Source organism: Malus domestica, chromosome 02, assembly GCF_042453785.1.
Source record: "Malus domestica chromosome 02, GDT2T_hap1".
Taxonomy (NCBI): domain Eukaryota; kingdom Viridiplantae; phylum Streptophyta; class Magnoliopsida; order Rosales; family Rosaceae; genus Malus; species Malus domestica.
In genome coordinates, this window is record NC_091662.1 from 29,419,366 (window position 1) to 29,440,980 (window position 21,615).

The 21,615-nt window shown below is 36.3% G+C and overlaps 3 protein-coding genes across 3 annotated transcripts; 2 read left to right on the forward strand and 1 right to left on the reverse strand.

Annotated features, from left to right (window-relative positions):
• Positions 1 to 8,107: 8,107 nt before the first annotated feature.
• LOC103407347 (uncharacterized) lies at positions 8,108 to 10,324 on the forward strand. Its single transcript, XM_070812677.1, has 6 exons — positions 8,108 to 8,249; positions 8,314 to 8,518; positions 8,803 to 8,893; positions 9,159 to 9,866; positions 9,959 to 10,063; positions 10,150 to 10,324. Exons 1-4 carry the CDS (start codon positions 8,108 to 8,110, stop codon positions 9,507 to 9,509), a joined length of 789 nt encoding a protein of 262 aa, XP_070668778.1. The 3' UTR covers positions 9,510 to 9,866; positions 9,959 to 10,063; positions 10,150 to 10,324.
• On the forward strand, positions 9,777 to 17,480 carry LOC139191685 (uncharacterized). The gene is made up of 5 exons (XM_070812681.1): positions 9,777 to 9,866; positions 9,959 to 10,063; positions 10,150 to 10,260; positions 16,050 to 16,227; positions 17,143 to 17,480. The coding sequence occupies exons 1-5, from the start codon at positions 9,777 to 9,779 to the stop codon at positions 17,478 to 17,480; spliced, it is 822 nt and encodes a 273-aa protein (XP_070668782.1).
• A 1,062-nt stretch (positions 17,481 to 18,542) lies between these two features.
• LOC103408264 (glucosidase 2 subunit beta) lies at positions 18,543 to 21,357 on the reverse strand. The gene is made up of 6 exons (XM_008347124.4): positions 21,164 to 21,357; positions 20,906 to 21,019; positions 20,269 to 20,364; positions 19,272 to 19,454; positions 19,086 to 19,191; positions 18,543 to 18,982 (listed from the first exon to the last, which is right to left on the reverse strand). The coding sequence occupies exons 1-5, from the start codon at positions 21,270 to 21,272 to the stop codon at positions 19,094 to 19,096; spliced, it is 600 nt and encodes a 199-aa protein (XP_008345346.2). The 5' UTR covers positions 21,273 to 21,357; the 3' UTR covers positions 18,543 to 18,982; positions 19,086 to 19,093.
• Positions 21,358 to 21,615: the final 258 nt, after the last annotated feature.

Genomic DNA, 21,615 nt, shown 5'->3' on the forward strand with positions numbered 1-21,615 from the left:
AAAAAAAACTGTTGGGTTAATGAGATGAGCAAACCCAAACAATTTGGGTGGAACCCAAGCAATTTTCACAATTCCCTTGTGCACCTTGGATATTGAGGTGCAGGAGAAGGACGAAGAACATGAGTCGCGTGAGTCGAAGATGGCGCGGGTTCCGTCGGCGGAACCACTGGCTAATCTCTGGCCAGAGTAGTTCCACGATGAGCAGATGGTGCCTTTATCAAGCACCACCAAAGGTTTCTCCATAACCGCGCAGTCACTGGAGCTCCGATCTACACCCACGACCTTGTCTTCATTAATCCTTAACTCCTAGAATCATTTTTGTCTTCATTAATCCTTGTTCAACTCAACACCCATGGAAAGAAAGTGAAGAATTCTATTTCAAATATGGCTTTTCATATCTTGTATGGTGATTCCTCCGCCTGCCGGCAAGAAGCCACGCGCCATCATCAAGTTCTACCAGAAAGCTTGAACAGATAAGTTTGTGCACTGAACAGCCACGTAAAAGAAGATGAAGAATCCTATTTGGGTTTGCTTACCTCGTTAACCCAACAATTTTATTATTATTTTGGATTTTTTTATAAATTTAAATGTTAAATAAATAAAGTTAACAGAGTTAAATTTTAAGTTAAGTTAAAGGACATGTGTCAACATATTAGCAAGGAGACACAAATGAGACACACTTTTGGGGACAACAAACCTGGAGCATAGTTCAGGGGTTTCAAGTGGCTTATTGCAATTTTTAAGGAAATTTGTAGATATCGAAATTTTGGTAAAGTAAATGTTCACTAACACATTAAAGTTTTGACATGCCAAGACTTATGTGGCATGCGACATGTATGTCTTACAAATTGTACACATGGCATGTGACTCATCAAAATCTGACGAGTCATCAAGAGGGGCACGTGTCAATACTTGGCGGAAAGTAATTAAGAAATTATTTGATTTTAATTTTTAATTAAATAAATTAATAAATTTAAATTTAAAACAAATGAAAATACCAAATTGGGGAAGATTGATATATGATTTTTATTTGATTAAATCAAATATTAATAGATAGAGTCAAATCATTAATACAAATATTATTTTGTACATGTATTCTATTTGATTTGTCACAAAAAATTCACGTTTACAACTCATTACAGGGCATTTCATGTATTTATCCACACGATATATTGTAATAATTCGTTTGCCTAACGAGAAGGCTTGGTCCGGTCAAAATTTTTCAAGAAAACAAGGAGTTGCACCTCCAAAATATACATCGAACAAGGACTAGTTCTACTTTACAAGCTAGATGCACTCAGGGCAATGACAGAAACGCCCCTACAGCATATTTTACTGCATGTTAAATTTCAGACACATTAGCGTACACTGCCGGACGAAAATTTGATGTACAGTTAAACTCTTGCCATGGAACTATTGGATTAGTGTGAAGCTTCCAAAAACTCTGTTAATATAGGGTTCTTAGTAAACCATCCCCAGGCATATTTGTAGTATCCCATTTGAAAATCAGCAATTATGGCAATGCGACCTGAGAAAATGTTGATTCCATTTTTGTAAGGTATCGATCATATTAACCAAAGTTGAATATAGAAATAGTGAATTACTTTCAAGGTAACGTCTTCTTTTAGATCTGGTACGATGGGGGAAGAATCCGGAAAACCACGACAATAATATTGAAGACGACTTGTATGATTATTAATAGCTTCAAACCTGGAAACACAAAAGCCCCAATTTTTGTTCACACATAATTTTTAGCTATACAAAGACAAGTTGGCATTTTTATTTGGTTTCTGAAAATTAAGCTAAAGGGCTCGTAATACAACAAGTTAGTGCCTTTTATTGTTATAAATTTTGATCCATTCCCCGATTATATCTGGTTTCGTCACTGCCTATAGTCTTGATTTAGATTTGGATAATTTTACTTTGATAATCCTCCTTGTTCTGTTAATTTTGTTCGTGAGAATCGACTTGATTTGTCCCAATCAATTTACTATTGAATAGTTTTATTTGAGCTATTAGCATGTAGTCCCCTTTTTTATTTTAAAAAAAAATAATTATTTAGAACTTATTTGGAAGTACTTTTAAAATAACTGAAAGCGCTTTTAGTGAATATATTTTTTGAACAAATCCTTAGTAAAAACTCAAGTAAATTCTAAAATTTTCCTGAAAGAAGCACATAACCGGTGCTTCTTCTGTGAAATACTTTAAATGCTTTTAGGAACTCAATATTTTCTCCAAAAGTGTTTTAGGTCATTTTAAAAACATTTTCAAACAAGCTTTTAGTCAAACATTAGCCTAAAAAGGAGGCAAAAATACTAGGGACAACCTTACTAAATACAAAATAATTCGCAAATCAAGGTCGGTTTATGTCGTATTAAGTACTAAATCTCAAACCCAGACGTGTGGTGATGTAGTCCAGTATCTTAGTGGATAGGGTAACAAGTTTCTACCTATGCATCCTATGTTCAAAACTCCACCTTTCTCCTCGATTATTGTAATAGTTTTGAGAGAATTGCCAAGGGAACTTGCATCCAAAGTGATTCTCAAAGGACTCTCTACCCACGTGGAGTTGCACTTCCCCAATTAATTCTCCACCCACTACCAAATTTTTTAGGTCTTTCATGAGGAAGTGCAACTCCAAGCAGGTGGAGAGTTTTTTTAAGAATCGTCTCTCTTAATAATAATAAATTAGAAAAAGAAGTGTAGTTATGACTTGGAATACATAAAAGTGCGCATCTATGAGGTTGAGTTCATTGGATATTGACCAACTCTAGAAGTGTGATGAAAGATTACCTACTTGCAAATCGTATCAAGTTATGGATGTAACTAGTATTTGACATAAGGATTCATCGTCTATCTCATGTTAAACAATTCACGAAACTTTATGTTTATGATCAAAACTGTTCATATTATTAATCACTTGTAAAGATCATCTGTGCAAAAACTTAATAAAAATGAGTTCGTTTAGTCATTTTTTTTTTTGTCAAAGGATAGAAATGTATTAAAAGTCAAATACGAATGGAAACATTTGCATCTTCAGCTAGAATATTAAATAAAAATTGAGGTCCTAATTCATCCCAACCATAACTCCAACCATGCTTAAGAACGTACGCGGCCACCATATGGTAAAAATAACTAGCCGAATAAGGTAAAAGCATTACAAACCTCTATCTATTTACTATATTTGATTGACTAAATGATCTTATTTTTAATTAATATTTTTTCAAATTTTACAATGTAATTTAATAATAGAAATGATTAAAATTTTATAAATCAGTCATCAGGAATTTTGAAGAGCCACGCATAATCATCATTAAGAAAAAGTTAAATAAACGCATTTGGGTTTTGATTCCCCCAACAATTTGCCAACTTTTGAGCCTTTTAGGCACGCATTCCTTTTAAGCCTATGCAAGTCTGATGTCTCCGAATGCATGTACCTCCTAATTTCTTCTACCTTATTTTTTGACATGTGTCTTTACACTTAAGAGGATATTGATACTTTTAATTCCTATTGATAACATATTATTTTATTTAAAAAAAAAAAAGTAATCTACCTTAAAAATAAAATAAAAACTCCTCATTGTCTTCCAACCTAGTTCGCCAATGCAACCACCTTCTCGATACCACCGAAAAACACCTTCTTTTTTTGTAACCCCTCCTCAACGTATCATCACACAGCCTGAAAAGGCAACATCGTAAATCTAAATGATGTCGTCAAACATCATTGAACCTTCAACCAATATCTTAAAATTATGCAATGATGATTCAGAAGGATTGGATGGAATTGATGATTAAGAAGGATTGGATGGCATTAGTTGAAGGAATGGGGCAGGATCTTCTTTGTGAGGATCCAGATATTAATCAATCGTGTCTGTTTATCATACATCATGCAACCAATTTTCACTAGATACTATTTATATTTAATTTTAAATTAAAAATTAAAAATAATTTCTAATCGTACGATGTACGATGAACATACACGATTGATTGAGCATATGGATCTCCACAAAAAGAATCCAGAGAGGATCCTATTCCGAAGGAATGAAATTAGAATTCCATATTTATGCAATGATGATTCAGAAGGATTTGGATAGCATTAGATTGGATTTGAAATTGCAATTGATCATATTGCTTAATCTTTGTTTATGCCGATTCGGGCGTTGCGAACCACTTGTACACTCATAAAACCGAAACACGCTTTTCTAAGAAGATCAGAATCGGAACGGTAAAGAGTGGATTTCTACTTGGAGCACCACGAGACCATGGCAGCAACGCGCCCACGAAGTTTGGGGGATTGCCTAAGTTAGTTTCTTTGAAAAATAGTGAATATTTAGATCTTAATTGGAAAATTTAGAAAAATAATCAAAATTTGGAACTCATGTAGAATTATAGCTACTATTTTAAGTTTATGATAATCATAATCAAAAGTTGATATGAAAGTACTAAAATATTCTTAATTAAGATTTTCCAAAAGGGATGTGATATTCACACATCCATTTTTACTTTTCACACACCTTTCTAATTTTCGGCTGTTCAAAAAGTTCAATTGAAAAAAATTAAAGAACAAAATTTTACTACAATTGTATGAGAAGTAAAAATGAGTGCGTAGATAGCACACTCCTTAAAAAAAAAAAAGAACCAAAAAGCAAATGTTTCGGCGATTAGCTCACTGAGTTGGAGTTGTTTGGTTCATGTCCTAATAAAATAAAAATACCAGTACACAGGAAAATATGAAAAGATATCGTTGACTGACCATGTATGAAAACGTGAGTATTTAACCAACGGAGGTAAGCACTCGGTGGCATGCTTTCGAAGGACTGAACCCTCCATGGGTGCTTGTATCGAAAGCTGTCAAAATCTAGCAAAAACCAGTGAACCGTCGGCTTTGGAGCTTCCGGTTTGCATGGATCGGGACTTGTAGCCTTGTAGGTTCACTTTGATGTAATACCAACCGAAAGAAGATGAGTACAAAGAAATATGAAATTTCCTTATTCATTTTCAGATAATATCCCAACTGATTTGAAAAGACTAACGTTAATGACTTCATATTTTTTTATAAGTAATGTTAGGGAGACTAATTTGTGGGCAAAGTTTTGAAAACTAAAGAACATGAAAATTGATAATTGGTTTATTACTTACATGTTGATAAACGTGCTTATTCTTGTTGGTGACACATCATTTAGTTTGTAATTTTAATTTCTAAATTGGGTCTCCCTAGTGATACCCTTCTTTTATCTTCCTTCTAAGCAACTAAACAAAGGAAATGAAGCAAAATAATAAATAAGGGAAAAAATAAAACATGTTTCTCTCACATCTGCATCTAGATGCAAAGTGATCTGAGCATATACCTTATCTATTTTTTGTTCTGCCCGTAAGTAAAAGCAGACATTAATTTCAATGAAAACCAACAAAAATCGTGGATTACACGGAAAAACTACATTCCGAACGCAATACTAGTGATCGCATATGAACCACACTAAGAAATTAAGGAGATGGTTGCTGGTTCAGTTCCTGATTTATTGATGCTCCAACAACAAAAAAACCCAAAAAACATAAGAAAAAAAAAATTTAAAAAAACAAAAAAAAAAAAAAAAAGATTTTGATTCATTGAGAAACAATGAAAACAAGTGGGATTGAAGAAAGGATCAACAGGAAATTTTTAATCATTAAAGGTATATTAATTAGTACTTTTATATAGGGGTGCAACTTGGATTGGGCAACCCGAACCCGCTCATGTTCAACCCAACTTTAAACCCGAACAAGCGGGTTTTTTAAGTTATAACCTGTCCAAACCCAACCCGATTTCAACCCGTTCATTGATTGGATTGGGTTGGGTTGATCATTTGTGCAACCCAACCCGATTGGGTTGAGCTGTGCAACATGTTTCTCAATGACCCTTGCACCTTCGTGGAGGATTCAATAGTGACTTTTGATGGATTATGATAGAAAAGTGCATGGAGTTGCAGAAAGCAATTGTTTTTCTGGTAGCCACACTTTGATTTTTTTGCAGGAGCTTCGAAGGACAAGACTTGAGTTGGGTACTAGCTTTGTTTTTCTGCCGGAGCTTCGAAAGGCAAGACTTGAGTTGGGTACTAGCTTTGGACAATGAAGTGTTCCTTTTTTTTTTCTTTTGGTACTAGCTTTGGTATTTCTTGTATTTTAATCCAAACTTCACATGAACCCGATTAAAACTTAAAAAAGTTGGGCAACCCGAAACCAACCCAAGTAAACTCGAACCCGATTAAACCCGAACCCGAATAAACCCGATTAAAACCCAACCCGAACCCAAACCCGAATTGTAAAAGTTGGGTTAGGGTTGGATTGACCTTCTAACCCGCCCAACCCACCCGAGTTGCACCCCTACTTTTATATCAACTTTTGGTTATAATTATTATAAATTTTAAACGGTGGCTATCATTCTATATAAGATCAAAATTTTGGCTATTTTTCCAAATTTTCCATCTTAATTGCGTAGCGAAAACTTACCAAAAATTGGTGGAGATAAAGTATTTATAGGGAGGTGGCTGACCTAGGTGCAGATCGCCCTACACATGGCGGCTTCTCATTGGCCAACGTGAGTCATCCATAGGATGGATGAGGAAAAATTTATCCAAAAAACATTATGAGATAAAATCTCGAAATGATGTTGGTAGCATCCTTGATTGATTGTGATGAAGATTCCTTATACCATTTCCAAAGAAGATGTCAAATCCTAAGTGGAATGTCATGAAATCAAATTTGAAGGTAGGAATAAACTCCAACTGATATGTCAATCATATGTGGATTGACATATGAGAACATGTGCTGTAAAATAATTTTGTAATCATTTTATTGTGTGCGTCTCATTAGTACACCAATTATAGATCTTGAAAATTTATTTTTATTTATTTAATTATAAAAATAGGTTCTACAAATATCATTTATAACAAAAAAAAAACATATGGGTTGGAGGAAGAGAAAATCTAACATTGCTACGTCAACTATCAAATTAACATTTGACATTTATCTTTTGACATCTCTATTGAAGAGTATTAAAGATAGGATTTGACAATTATTCTTATCTTTAATGTCTTTGACATTTCTTCTTTGCCGCTGGTAGGAAACTTGGTGGTATCATAGTCTTCTGCTCAAGCCTACAAAGATGTTGGACGTGAGAATATTTATGTGCCCTGCCCATCTATTGAGGCATTCTTGTCTTCTTCAGAAGAAAAAAAAAATCCACATGTCATCTTCAAGATTTTTTGTCCTATTTTTTGCTCTGGTGAACTAGGTTATAGATGAGATTTTTTTTTTGAATGAATAATATTATCTACACTAAGGGGGAGGGGATGAGTTTAGCCTCACAATGAGCTAGCAAGAATCGAACCTAAAACTTCTCGCTTACAAGTGAAGAGATGCTCTGGTGAACTAGGTTATAGATGAGATTTTTTTTTTTGAATGAATAATATTATCTACACTAAGGGGGAGGGGATGAATTTAGCCTCACAATGAGCTAGCAAAAATCGAACATAAAACTTCTCGCTTACAAATGAAGAGAAATACTATTAGACCGTAGTACTAAGTGGCTACATATGAGATTTTTTTTTTTAATTTTTATTATATTTTAATAAGGCTTAACAATGTCAGTGCTTTGTTAAATGCAAGATCATGTGTGGAACAAGAGTAATGCTAAAGAGAATAAATTTTTTAAATCAAATGTGCAAATTAAATGACGTGGTTGTAGATAATTGAATTATTAATTAAATATCGATTAACGTGCTTGTTTCATATTGATGACACATTATTTGGTTTGTAATTTGATCTTCCTAGCATTACTCCTAGAACAAATAGATAGAAGACACGGATGGGGACATGCATTCGGAGACAGGAGACATGCCGCCTTTTGACTTTTTGAGCCGTTGGTTTTCCCAGTAGTAAGAGTAAAATTTCACAAAGTTTGAGTACTATATATAGTCTATACCACCATTCTCAACACCGAAGCTCACTGAAGTACGAGCACCTTGCATATATAGAACATCGAACTAGCTTAGTACAGCTATATTTCGGGTCTGAACTGCCTTTACCAACCTACATCTAAGTTGAAGGTTTGCTAGCTAAGATGTTGAATATGGCGAAAGTAGCAGAGGAACACGTTGAAGCTCGCGTCAAACAACTCCTGCCTCGTATGACTTTGAAAGGCAAGGTTGGCCAGATGACCCTAATCGAGCGCCAGGTCGCCACTTCCGCTGCAGTTAGAGACCACTTCATAGGTGTACAAATATATATATATATATAGTAATTGATGGAGGGCTATTTATATTATGGGGTTGGCAGGGAGTACATTCAGTGCTCCAGGCAACGTGCCCTGTGAAAAGGCTTCGCCGTCAGAATGGGCGGACATGGTGGATGGGCTTCAGAGGTCAGCGCTAACGTCGAGGCCTGGGATTCCTCTCATATATGCGACTGATGCGGTTCATGGCAACGGCAATGTTTATGGTGCTACTATATTCCCTCACAACGTTGGTCTTGGCGCCACCAGGTAATTAGTTTGTCTTTCATTTTTGTTTTAAATTTTCCTCAATGTTGTAATATTGTTACGTGGTGTTACTGAACCACCCATGGTATAACCCGAGTTTAATTTGTCAACTCTATAAACACCTCGCTCCCCTGACCTAGCTATATTGTAACAAATGGATTATAGTTTGGTTTAAATTACTGAATTGTAGACTCATAATCATATTTTGGTTAAACCAAAATGAAAGGGATGAGTCTTCGGTAGTCCTCCTTCATTTCCTCTAGTTTAACTTTTGAATTGTGTTATAGAGATGCGGATTTGGTTCGAAGGATTGGTGTGGCAACTGCTCTTGAAGCCAGGGCTTGTGGTTTTCAGTATATTATCGCTCCCTGTGTGGCTGTAAGTCATTATAGATTCCGTACTAATTACGTTTATCTGTTTTATATTCAGAATGCAGTTTATCAGATTGGGAATTTAGTGTCAATTTGCAATATATAAGTACTTACCCAGGCTCTGTTTGGATCTTAGAATTTGGATTTTAATTTTCAAATATATATGAATTTTGAAATCGCTCATTTTAAGATATATTAGACATGATAATGAGGCATGAACTGGATGGGTTTGTGAAGAAATTCAGTTGAATGGATTCCGAGAGTTTTGACAGGTATGCAAAGATCCGAGATGGGGAAATTGCTACGAGAGTTACAGTGAAGACACTGAAATTGTATGCAAGATGACATCTATCGTTTCAGGCTTAACGGGGCAGCCTCCCCAAGGACATCCAGAGCGCTACCCTTTTATAGCGGGAAGGGAGAGAGGAGTTATATCAGTCGATATTTTATTATTCATGCTTCTTTTTCATGGAACATTTTGCATTTATCTCAGTTTGATAAGTTACACACTTGTACGTTTTCTCTGTTCCAAAGAATTTGGAAAAAGAACGTTGACATGTTTGAGGTCATTTCTTCACTCTGACACTCACTCTTATGCCTACCATAATCTTAAATATTTTTAATTTTCTCCTAATTCGTTTTATATTTCAGCAACAACACTATTGCATGTGCCATGCATTATGTTGTGGAAGAGGGGAATGAGGGGGATGCTCTATTATCTTACGACGATTTAGAGAGGATTCATATGAAACCTTATCTGGACTGTATTTCTCAAGGAGTTTGTACTGCTAATCAATGAGGGGAATGCTGTATTATCTTACGAGGATTTAGAGAGGATTCATATGAAACCTTATCTGGACTGTATTTCTCAAGGAGTTTGTACTGCTATTATGGCTTCCTATAACAGCTGGAATGGAGATAGAGTACATGGTCACCGTTTTCTCCTTACAGAAATCTTGAAAGATAAGCTAGGTTTTAAGGTGAGGAAACCATATAATCTGCATAATTTCTCATCTCAAAGTTTAATTGGACCGTTATTAAATGTAAACATCGGCATCTACTGTTGCTGCAGGTAATTTTGATTTCTGACTGGGAAGGAATTGACCAACTTTGCGAACCTGAAGGTTCAGACTATCGTTTATGCATTTCCTTAACCATTAACGCAGGAATAGACATGGTATAAACACTCCAAGCTTATTGGCCAAAACAATTATTCACTTTCCTTGATCTTTACATTGTCTGATTGGGTAGGTATGCGTGCAGGTCATGGTGCATTTCAGATATGAAAAATTCATCGAGGAATTAATATATCTTGTGGAATCCAGGGAGATACCAATGTCTAGGATAGATGATGCTATTGCAAGAATACTCAGAGTGAAGTTTAAACTTTGCAGGACGTAGTTGATTGCATGGTAATCTTCTGAGCTCAGTACGTCTTACAATCTTCTCGTTGAACATTCTGTTAGATTAGAATTTAGTCTCAGACTTGGATCACAGCATTCATATAAGTGTTAGTCAATTATGATTGAATAATCATATACATATACACGTACCTGAGGAAGCCATGAAGTATGAGATGAATGCACGGAAGAGAAAACTATCAAAACGTGTTCTACTCACACAGTCCTTATGTCCAATACTAGTGACAGTCTAGTGATCGAGTGAACGTGTGTGTGGTGAGCAGGGACATTCGTACTTATAGAGTATATTCCTAACATGATCCCAGCTATCATGGGATCAGTTAATACCCATTAATTTACACGTTCGAATGAGGCTGACTAACCTCATTTGTATCACGTTCCCTTAATCCTAATTAATAGGAAAGCAGTTTTTTCATATGGCCACGACTCCTAGTTTAAACCACATTTAGTATCCTTATCATGATATGTGTAAGTTCAAAACCTAACATTTTCCCACTTTAAACTTTCACTTATCATGTTCCTTGTGCAATGTATTAAACCAATCCCTTGTGATCACATGAGTCAAATCAACCATATAACAACTCATGCGCCATGAATAATTTCAAAGATTTGAACCCCAGAAAATTTGTACTTCATAAATTGTACTAACACTCTGAGATCACATCCTCCAAAACTATTCATGCATGATATTAATGGAGCAGACAAACATATTAAAATGTCCATCCTATACACTCCCACTGATCAAACCAAACATCATTGAAAAGCCTTCATTTGGCTCCAATGAAAAGCTTAAATAATTCAGCTTGTTAATCCTTGGTCTGCTCTCAGTTTCATTATTTCAACACACACACACGTATATGTATTTGTATTCACATACAATAACTGAAACAATCAATTCTCATCAATTGCCATGATAATATAAATATACGCGTACATTAGTCCATGCTTATTCAAAACACATGGAAAATTGAGATGAAAGGAACAACCTTTACTACCACATAGCAGCTGAATCAAATAAGTCAATGACTCTCATATTCATGACATGATCTTTGAACACTCCAACAGCCAAGGGCTTCGTGAGAGGATACTCCTGCCTTCACCTTTTCCTTTATGGACAAATATTTCACGTCCATCATTCATACATGTTTATGTTACACCTTTGTGTAAGAAACATAAACAACCATCATTTTGAAAATAGATTATGTAACCTTAATCTATAACAGTCATGTAAAAGATTAAGAAAACAGACAAGATTTCAAGTCTTTGGACAAGAAAGCGGTCAATTTAATTCTCTTGAAAATGTTATACCCTAAAAAATCTCAAACCATTTATGTATTTCTCTCTTTGGAAAAGAATATTGACATGTTACAAGTTTTAAAACCATAATTTACATAATCCAGTTCCTGAAGTCTTTTCACTTTGGTGAAAAACATATGTACACAAGTTTGCACTACAAATCTCGTTCAAAAGATTTTTCCTGAAGAAGTAAAGGTCAGTGAACAAAATATTATCGCAAAATACTTTATAGCTATGATTGCAACCATCTGAAGAAGCCAATAAACATCAGTGAGGTAAACCCCAAACCCTACCGATCATAAAATAATCATTGGTCAAAACCAATTAAGCAGTCTTTAACTCAAAATTGCCTCAAAACTCATTCAGTCGTGAAAACAAGTTCATTTGATCATGCATATTTATGTCACACTTTTGAACAAGAGACCTAAACCGCCTTAATTCTTTACTGTACAACCATCATAATAGATTAAGATAGAATAACCCTTTGATAACTTAATGCCCAAAACCTTCTTAACAATATGATTAGAATAACCCAAGAACAACTCCCATTAAGTTTTTAGAACTTATACACTTATTGCAAATAAGTTAATGAGTGTGAAGCTCAATTTTCTTTTACTAATTCTCCCACTTGGGCAAACACTTGTTAATATATTATTTCAAAAAATGTATCAAAAAATTATTTTCTTCCTAAGGAAACATCTCCAATACATGCCATAAATTAGCCTTGAATGAATTCCACATGCCTTTAAAATTCATATGTTCATCACCTCCTTATAAACATAACCACTTGACCAACGCATTACATAAGAACCAATATTTAATTATCACATAATTACTACAAACCTCATTGATTTGTATAATGTCTTGCCATAATTACTACAAACCTCATTCATTTGTATAATGTCTTGCCACTGAATGCTTTCTTTTGTTCCATCCATGAATAAGCAATGATAAGTACGGAGAAGCTCAAGCATTAGCCTTCAATTCCGATAAACCTCCCTCATCAGAATTAGTGCTCACACCAATGACAAAAGCTTGAGATATAACTAACCGCATTGCATCAAGTAAACTATAAAGCAATCTCTGTTTTTCCCAGAGAAAACAAGTCAAACTCATCCATAACAAAGATAATTGTATGAGCTAATCCACACTCCCTTTACATGGCTATCTTAAAGTGGGTTATCATCAATGATGCCATTCTCAACAGCACCAACTGATGGACCATGCATAGCTGCCTACTTGGTACATAATGTTGGAACTTTATTAAGGTTAGCTCATAATCAAGGATTACAAACAATTAGGGAACAAGGTTACATACATACATACATACATACATATATATGGGTAAATTACATAGTAGCCTATCAGGTTTAAAGTCTATTACAACCACATACAACATCTTTAAAACATTTCACTTTCATACCTCACGTTCTATTTTATTTCAAAATAATACCTCCGTTACATTTTTCATCCATTAATCTGTTAAATGCTGACGTGACTGCCACATTTGTGCCACGTGGCTACCAAATGTGTGCCACATGGCAAAAAAAATAATTTTTTTAATTTAAAAAAAAAAAAAAAACCTAAATCTTCTAAATAAATTATAAAACTTAAAAAAAAATTCAAAAACCATACAAACCCAAAAAACCCCGATCTACTTCTCCATCTCCTCCCTCTTCACCCTCCCATCCCTTCTCTCTCCCCAGACCCACACCTCCCATCCCTTACAAACCGTCACCCTCACCCTTCTTCTCCAGTTCACCCGTGTGCCGCCGCCGCCGTCTTCCTCCTCAAACCCCCTGCTTTGTTTATCCAAATCCATCAAACAAAACAAAAGCAACACCAATTTCACATCTTTACAAAAAATTCAGAAATGCCAATTAAACCCAAGCCAGTCGGGAACACAGTCGATTCGGAGCGGGGCCTGTGAGCTCCAGTCAATTAGGAGCGGTGGGTCGGAGGCTGTGACCAGATCGAGAAGAAGGGGGTTCAAAAGATGCAGCCTTGGGGGTAGCCATTTGCATTGGCGAGCTTCCAGTGCACGAGGTCGGAGAGTTCAGGTTCATGGTGGTGGATTTAGGGTGGGAAGAAGGGAGTGAATTTTTTTCTGGTTGGGCTAGGATGGTGGTGGTCGAGTTCGTTAGGGTCGGGGGGGGGGGGGTTGGGGGATAATGGCTGAGGTAGGTCACGTGGTGGGGGGAAGGGTGGGAAAGTTTTTGGGTTTTGGTTTGCAGGGGTAGGGATTGCAGGGAGGTGTCTCTGACGTTTTTTTTTTCTGGGTTGCGGAGAAGATGAAGATGGGGAATAAGATGGGTGCAGTGGGGTGTGTAGAGGAGGGAAGAGGGTGGGTGCAGGGGGTGGGTGCGCGATGGGTGCCACAGGGAAGATGAAGATGATTTTTTATTTTTTTTCCTCCTCTTCTTCTTTTGGGTTGCAGGTTGCAGGTTGGGTTTTTTTTAGGGGGGGGGGGAGGAGGGAGGGAGGGAAGACGAAGTGGGCTTTGGTTTTTGATTTTTTTTTTTTTTTTTTTAGTTTTATAATTTATTTAGAAGATTTAGGTTTTTTTTTTAAATTAAAAAATTATTATTTTTGCCACGTGGCACACATTTGTCAGCCACGTCAGCATTTAACAGATTAATTGATGAAAAATGTAACGGATGTATTATATTGAAATAAAATAGTACTTCAGGTATGAAAGTGAAATGTTTTAAAGATGTTGTATGTGGTTGTAATAGATCTCAAAACTAAAGGGGCTACTGTGTAATTTACCCTATATATATATATATATATATATATATATATATAAGCGTGCATTGCAAACATATAGTGGAAACACAGAAAGATTAGATATTCCATTGCTCCATCCATCTTGCAGCAGTATATGATTGCATACACAAATGGAGGTGTGAAACAGTCGAGAAATACCTGCCCAGTTCAAAACAGTGACGCCCTTCAATCAATGGCCTGTGTTCAACTAACCACTTTGAACGAAAATGTCCCAGGCCATATTTAATTGGCATTCAACTGATTGAATGAAATTTTCGGACGACCAACTCCATCCCAGGAAACGCGTGCCTCCTCTCTACGAAGCTCTGCTGGCTTTCTAGGGAAGAAGGCAATAGAAGCTTTGGGAATTTGAAACTCGAATTCACAAGATCCAAAACCCAAATTCAATCCATCAACCACAGAAACACAGCAATCCATCCCAGAAAAGGAAAGAAAACTCACACACATTAGTTGAAGAATTATATTGCCCAAGATCAAAATATAATCAACGACAATAGTAATTAAAAGAATCGAATTTGTTCAACATTCCACCAAATACTATGTTCAAATTCACAAATCGAACACTCAAAATATTCCCTTCTTTCAAAGGAAATATATGCACGTTATCATGGATGAATCACAATTTCGTGCAATCACAGAGTCTTTCCGAGATCTTTCCTTTATCCATTTTGATGTAGTTTGAGACAGGTGATGCACGGTGATGTATTGATATAAATTGGAATAATGAAAACAAATCCAAGTGAGACTAATATGGCTCTGGTACCATGTAAAATATCAGAGAGATGGGCCGAAGTCCCACTTTTAACAACACCGATATTATCCTCAACTTGATAATTACCACCTGCACAATCCATCAGGTTTGTTGTTTTATCTCAAAATGACTAGGTATTAGCTAGAGTGGGATTAAAATATTTAAACTATTACTTTTGTTTTTCTATGACCGATGTGGGATTTGACACATCCCCTCACGTGGAACCTAATTTGTGGGTCACACATGAGAGATCCACACATCGGCAACCACGCAGGGCCAAGGGACCCACCATCATTGCGCGGGGACAAGGGGACCCACCCATCACGTGACAGTACGTACAAGCCCGCTCTCTGGCGCTGATACCAAATATTAGATTAGAATTTAGTCTCAGACTTGGATCACAACATTCATATAAGTGTCGGTCAATTGTGATTGAATAATCATATATATATGAGATGAATGCACCGAAGAGAAAACAATCAGAACGTCTTCTACTCACACAGTCCTTATGTCCAATACTAGTGATGGTCTAGTGACCGAGTGAATGTGTGTCTGATGAGCAGGGACATTCGTATTTATAGAGTATACTCCTAACGTGATCCCAGCTATCGTGGGATCAGTTAATACCCATTAATTTACACGTTCGAATGAGGCTGACTAACCTCATTTGTATCACGATCCCAAATCCTAAATAATAGGAAAATAGTTTGTTCATATGGCCACACAATCAATTTAAACCACATTTAGGTATCCTTATCAAGATATGTGTAAGTTCAAAACCTAACACATTCCACAAGCTTTGCCTGTTACCATTTGAAAGTGCATGATCAGTGAACATCTGACAAAACCAGTTTGAATCAAGTTAGTACTAGTGAATTAATTTTAACTTCAATGATTCTTGGGCGCAGCTGCACAGAGATCTAGCACGTGAAGCAGTTCGCAAGTCATTGGTTCTTTTGAAGAACGGAAAGGACCCAATGAAACCTTTTCTTCCATTAGAAAGAAATGCTAACAGAATACTTGTTGCTGAAACACATGCCGATGATCTTGGAAATCAATGTGGAGGATGGACGGCTACAAGACAAGGTAGCAGCGGCCCGATTACTATTGGTATGGAATCATGTGGCTATTTCCATTAATTTTTTATAATTGAGAGACTAATTGTGATCAATATAACTTAACAAGACTACGATTTCCCTTTCTAAGAACTTTAAATTCTCAAGTTTCGAACCAGAATTCTTCAACTTTTCAATAACCATTACAACAGCCTACGTAGAAGTTGTGTTTTCTTGTGCTTGAAGAAATCTGGCTATATATTGCTACTTTTAACGGATATTATAATCTTAATTAGGCTTAAATTGATAGCCTGTAAATCAGCATTGTTATATCTCCTCAATTAGGCCTGGCATTTTGGACCCAACCCGTTAACCCGACCCGACCCAACCCGTTAATATTTGTATTTGGGTGGATGCTTAACGGGTCGGGTCGCTAACGGGTGAACCCGTTAACAACCCGTTAAATAACGGGTCACTTTGGGTCAACCCGTTAGACCCGTTAGGACCCGTTAACATCCGTTAGCACCCGTTAGTTGAGGATATTTTAGTAATTTTAGTAAAGTCTTAATAACAAAAAATAAACTTTATGAAAAAAAAATAATAATAATAATTGTTAACGGGTGTTAACGGGTGAAACGGGTGACCCGTTAGCTTAACGGGTCGAGTTCGGGTGACCCATTAGCTTAACGGGTTGGGTTCGGATGACCCGTTAACTTAACGGGTCGGGTTGAACCCGACCCAAACCCAATAAACCCGACCCGTTTACAGGTCTACCCTCAATGCCTTTATTGCCCTAACTTATTAGCACATGTACATGTTTAGGGACAACCATCTTGGAAGCTATTAAGAAAGCAGTTGGAGATGATACAGAAATAATTTATGAGAAATATCCGTCACACTTTAGCGCGTCAAGATATCTCTTTTGCGATCGTGGTTGTTGGTGAAGCTCCGTATGCATTAGGGGCTTACAGTTCGGAACTTATGATCCCGTTCAATGGAATGGATGTCATAAGCTCGATTGCTGACAGAATTCCCGTTTTGGCAATTCTGATTTCCGGAAGAACCTTAGTTTTAGAGCCCTGGCTCTTGGAAATGATGGATGCTCTTCTTGCTGCTTGGCTCCCTGGTACTGAAGGAGAAGGAATTGTAGATGCAATCTTTGGAGATTTTGACTTCGAGGGTAGACTCCGGGTGACATGGTTTAAAAGGGTTGAACTACTGCCTATGCATGCTGCAGACCCTTTATATCCGCTTGGCTTTGGGATGACATTCAATAAGGAGTAATGTTTGCACCAAAGGATTTGAAGATAATGCTGTTTTACGTTTTGATTCTGAGTTTATTGAACTGGTTTTAGCATAACATTTATGTTGGGATTTACGGCTCAAAATTAGGATGATGCAGAAATTAGCTTTGTGTTACCTATTTTATTTGGTGTCCTATTTGTGCTTGGATTTGACTTCTTGGTTGAATTATTTTCTTGGTGGAGAGATTTTGTTAATTACCTATTTGATTGGGATTTGGATTTGGATTTACTTCCACTTAGATTTAGGATTCTTATTGTAACCTAAGTCCTATGCATTATAAATAGGACCTTGGGGTTGGTTTATTTTGTGTGCCTCACCATTAGTTTAGAGAAGTTTCTCTAATTGGGTTTTGTGTGGAGGTCACCATTTGGAGTCATGAGTGTGTGGCAAATTCATGGCTCATTCGTTTGGGAATTTGGTAAGAATCATTTTGAGTTAGAGAACAATTTGGGAGAATCTTGTCCATTTATTTGTTTTGAGTTCTCTACTCGTTTGGTTTAGGATTTGTAGTTTGTAGCATTTGGGTTGTGAAAGTTAAACACTCTTTTGTAATATCGTCTGTTTAGTGAAATTCATCGTCGTGCTTCACTAGTGGACGTAGATTTTGTGTGGAACCAGGTTAAATCTCTTGCATTCTTATTTGTTTTAGTTTTCGCCTACGACATTGATATGTAGTACTTTATCAGAATTCACTTCCGCTTACGCATTAAAGTACCACAATTTATTCATGTATGCATCTTTTTTTTATGCCAATGTCTCCGTATCATCGACAATATCTTTGCTACGAGCGCCACGCGGTCAAATGTAGGGCAGTCCAATAAGAAGATGTCACGTTGACACGAAAGGAAGATAGATTTGAAATCCCGCCGACTTGGCATCTCAGCTGCATACAAGTCGACCAGGATGAAATGGGATGCCTTTTAATTTACCTTTTTACTCTTTTGATTTCTTTCCGCATTCTCATAATTTCCACTATGTACCTTACACAAACCTCCTGAGAGTTTGAGACTACAGTTCAGGGGTTTCACCTGCTTATTGCAATTTACAAGTAAATCTTTACAGAGCATTTCATATACTTATCCACACGACATTATGTAAACAATTCGTTTGCCTAAGGCGAAGGTTTTGTCCGGTCAAAAATTTTCAAGAGAACAAAAAGATTGCGCCTACAAATACACATGGAACAAGGAGTACTTCTACTTTACAAGCTAGACGCAACTCTGAGCAATGACAGAAACCCCTACAGCATAATCTACTGCATGTTTAAGTTTCAGATACATTAGTGTGCACCTGCCGGACGAAAATTTGATGTGCAGTGCAACTCTTGCCGTAGAACGACTGGATAAGTGTGAAGCTTCCATAAACTCTCTTAATATAGGGCTCTTAGTAAACCCTCCCAAGGCAAGCCAAGTTCGTGTATTGAAATCCTCGAACATATTTGGAGTATCCCATTAAAAATCAGCAATTTATGGCAATACGACCTGAGAAAATATTGATTCCATGTTTGTAAGGTATTGAGGAGATAACAACAAGATTAGTCGCGAATCATATTATCCAAAGTAGAAAATAGAAAAAGTGAATTACCATCAAGGCTAACGTCTTCTTTTAGATCTGGTACGACGGCGGAGAATCCGGAAAAACACGACAGTAATAGTGAGAACTACTTGTATGATGATTAATATCTTCAAACCTGGAAACACGAAAAGCCCCAACTTTTGTTCACACATAATTTTTAGCTTATACTAAGACAAGTAAGAAAGAAGAGATTACCTGTAAGCTTCTGAATCAAGTCGTCCAAATTAACTCCACTTTTGGATTGTTTTCTGTCAATTTGCCCAAGACCACCTACTCTTGAGAAGCTATGGATGGTTTTGTACTCAATATTCCCGCCCATGATGCATGTGTTTGGACAATTGACACTACCATCATACTCGTCACTTCCATCGCAACAATCTATGTAAATAGTGGATGGCAACAGACAAACATCATAAATCTAAATGCATAATGGAACTATATATGGAAAGCAAACACATGATTAGACCAGACCGGAGCTTAGAATTAAGTGCCATGGATTTTCTGATGTCAGAGCTTAGAGATAATGGGACTATATCATGCCAAAAGTTAGAGAGCTTCGGAATTCAGACTGAAAGCCCATCCTCAACACTGGATGCAGTCATATATTTAAACCATGTAAAGAAATATTACAGCAAAACGAGTGTGCAAGTGTGTTCATATATACAAGCTAACAGCTGGAGAAAAACGTATAGAATTCAATTATTCAAATACAATGAGCAACTGAAAACATTTTTTTTAGTATAGCAATACCACAAAGCAAGGCATCTGTAACACCCCAGCGATAAATAAGGGAAAACTAGATGTCACTTCCTCATAGAGGAGACTAGTGTTTAAAGAATAATATCAAAGAACACAACTTAAATAAAAATGTAAACTACGACTTAGGCCCCGCCGTATCCTACTAATACAGTTACCCATTTTTTAAAGTTATGTTTTAAGTTTTTCATTAACCTCTGGAGGGTGCTAAATTGTTTTGAGTTTTCCCTTTTTGCTTTAAAGCAAGTTTCCTCTACAAGGGAAGTGATATCCCGTTTTCCCTTATTTATCTCTAGGATGTTACAACATCAATTCATCTCGTTGAAAAAATTAAGCTGCAAGCTCCATGAACCATGTATTCCATAGAATTAATTAACAAAAGCCTTAAGTAAATATGCGATTCAAGCAAAGAAGTAACTATAAATATGATACTTACCACAAACATGATCATTAACTCGAGAAGAAAATAGGAAGCGCGGAGTACTTCCTCTATTCAAACAATAGAATTTTCCTGCAGGGCAAGCGGAAGTCCCTGAAAAATTCAAAAGAAGCCTAAATGACTACTGGGGACACAAACAGGGGGATTATCTGCATAGCATAAAAACAAAACTTTATAGTAGGAAGAAACACTTGGAAATGAGAACCGAAACTAATATTATTAAGGTGTAGTTACAGTTTACTCCAACTCCAATTATCATACTTTCTTTTTTATTTACACACCAGAAAAATTAGTCTTTCCTTTCCACCCCATTTCGATTTTTTTTTTTTTTTTTGTAGATAGGTCACATTGTCATATTTTCTACCCTATTTGAACCCTAAAAGTTCCTAAGTGACTGCAAGTTTCCGGCATTTCCGATCAAATATTCCTGTCAGTAGAGTTACAAAAGTTAGTCCCTGCAAATTGCAATCTCCTTATGTGCCTGTGTTTTCTATTTGGGCGTTCACCAATAAATGAGTGACCCAATTCAAAATTAGGGACAGGAAGATAAATGGAAAAGTTTAAAGAGGCCAATGCAGAAACAAAAATTCAAAGAGGGGTTATTAATAATTGAGAGTTTAGAGCGAGTGAGTACCAGGCTCATCGGTTCCGTCAAGGCAGTCACAGAAATCATCATTGAGACGGTCTCTAGTGAAGGATTTGGAGTGATCCCTGCAGCTGATCACCTCTGAACCATAGTAGCTTTCATCTGCATCCACAAAAGAGAAGAAATTATTTAAATTTCATATATATATATATATATATATATTTATTTATTTATTTATTTTCATATATATATATATATAGAGAGAGAGAGAGAGAGAGAGAGAGAGAGAGAGAGAGAGAGAGAGACCGAGTGGGTGAACTCCAAGAAGAGGTGGGATGGGGAGAGAGTGGGGAGAGGTGAAGGAGGAGGTGAGTAGGAAACACACGGAGACAAGACGGATGAAACTCGTCTCCATGTCTTTCTGCCAGAAACCCTTTCTTTGTTTTTTGTTTCTTCAAAGGGATATTTTTCTTAATTTGCCAAAAAGAAGGTATTGACCAAGAAAAAGAGGTTTATTGACCACGAAATTTATTTTTCTCGTTTTCACCCTTGACACTTCGGAAACATCAAAAGTCATTCACGCACGAAACAAAAAAAAGAACGGAAAGATAATATTAAAGAAATTAAACATGTAAGCTAAATTTTATAAAAAAATTGTATAAAAGTTAATGATTGAATTATTATTTAAATATTAATTAATGTTGTATTTTCTTATTCGTAAACATTATTTAATTTAAGAGATGTATTCAGTCTAGATT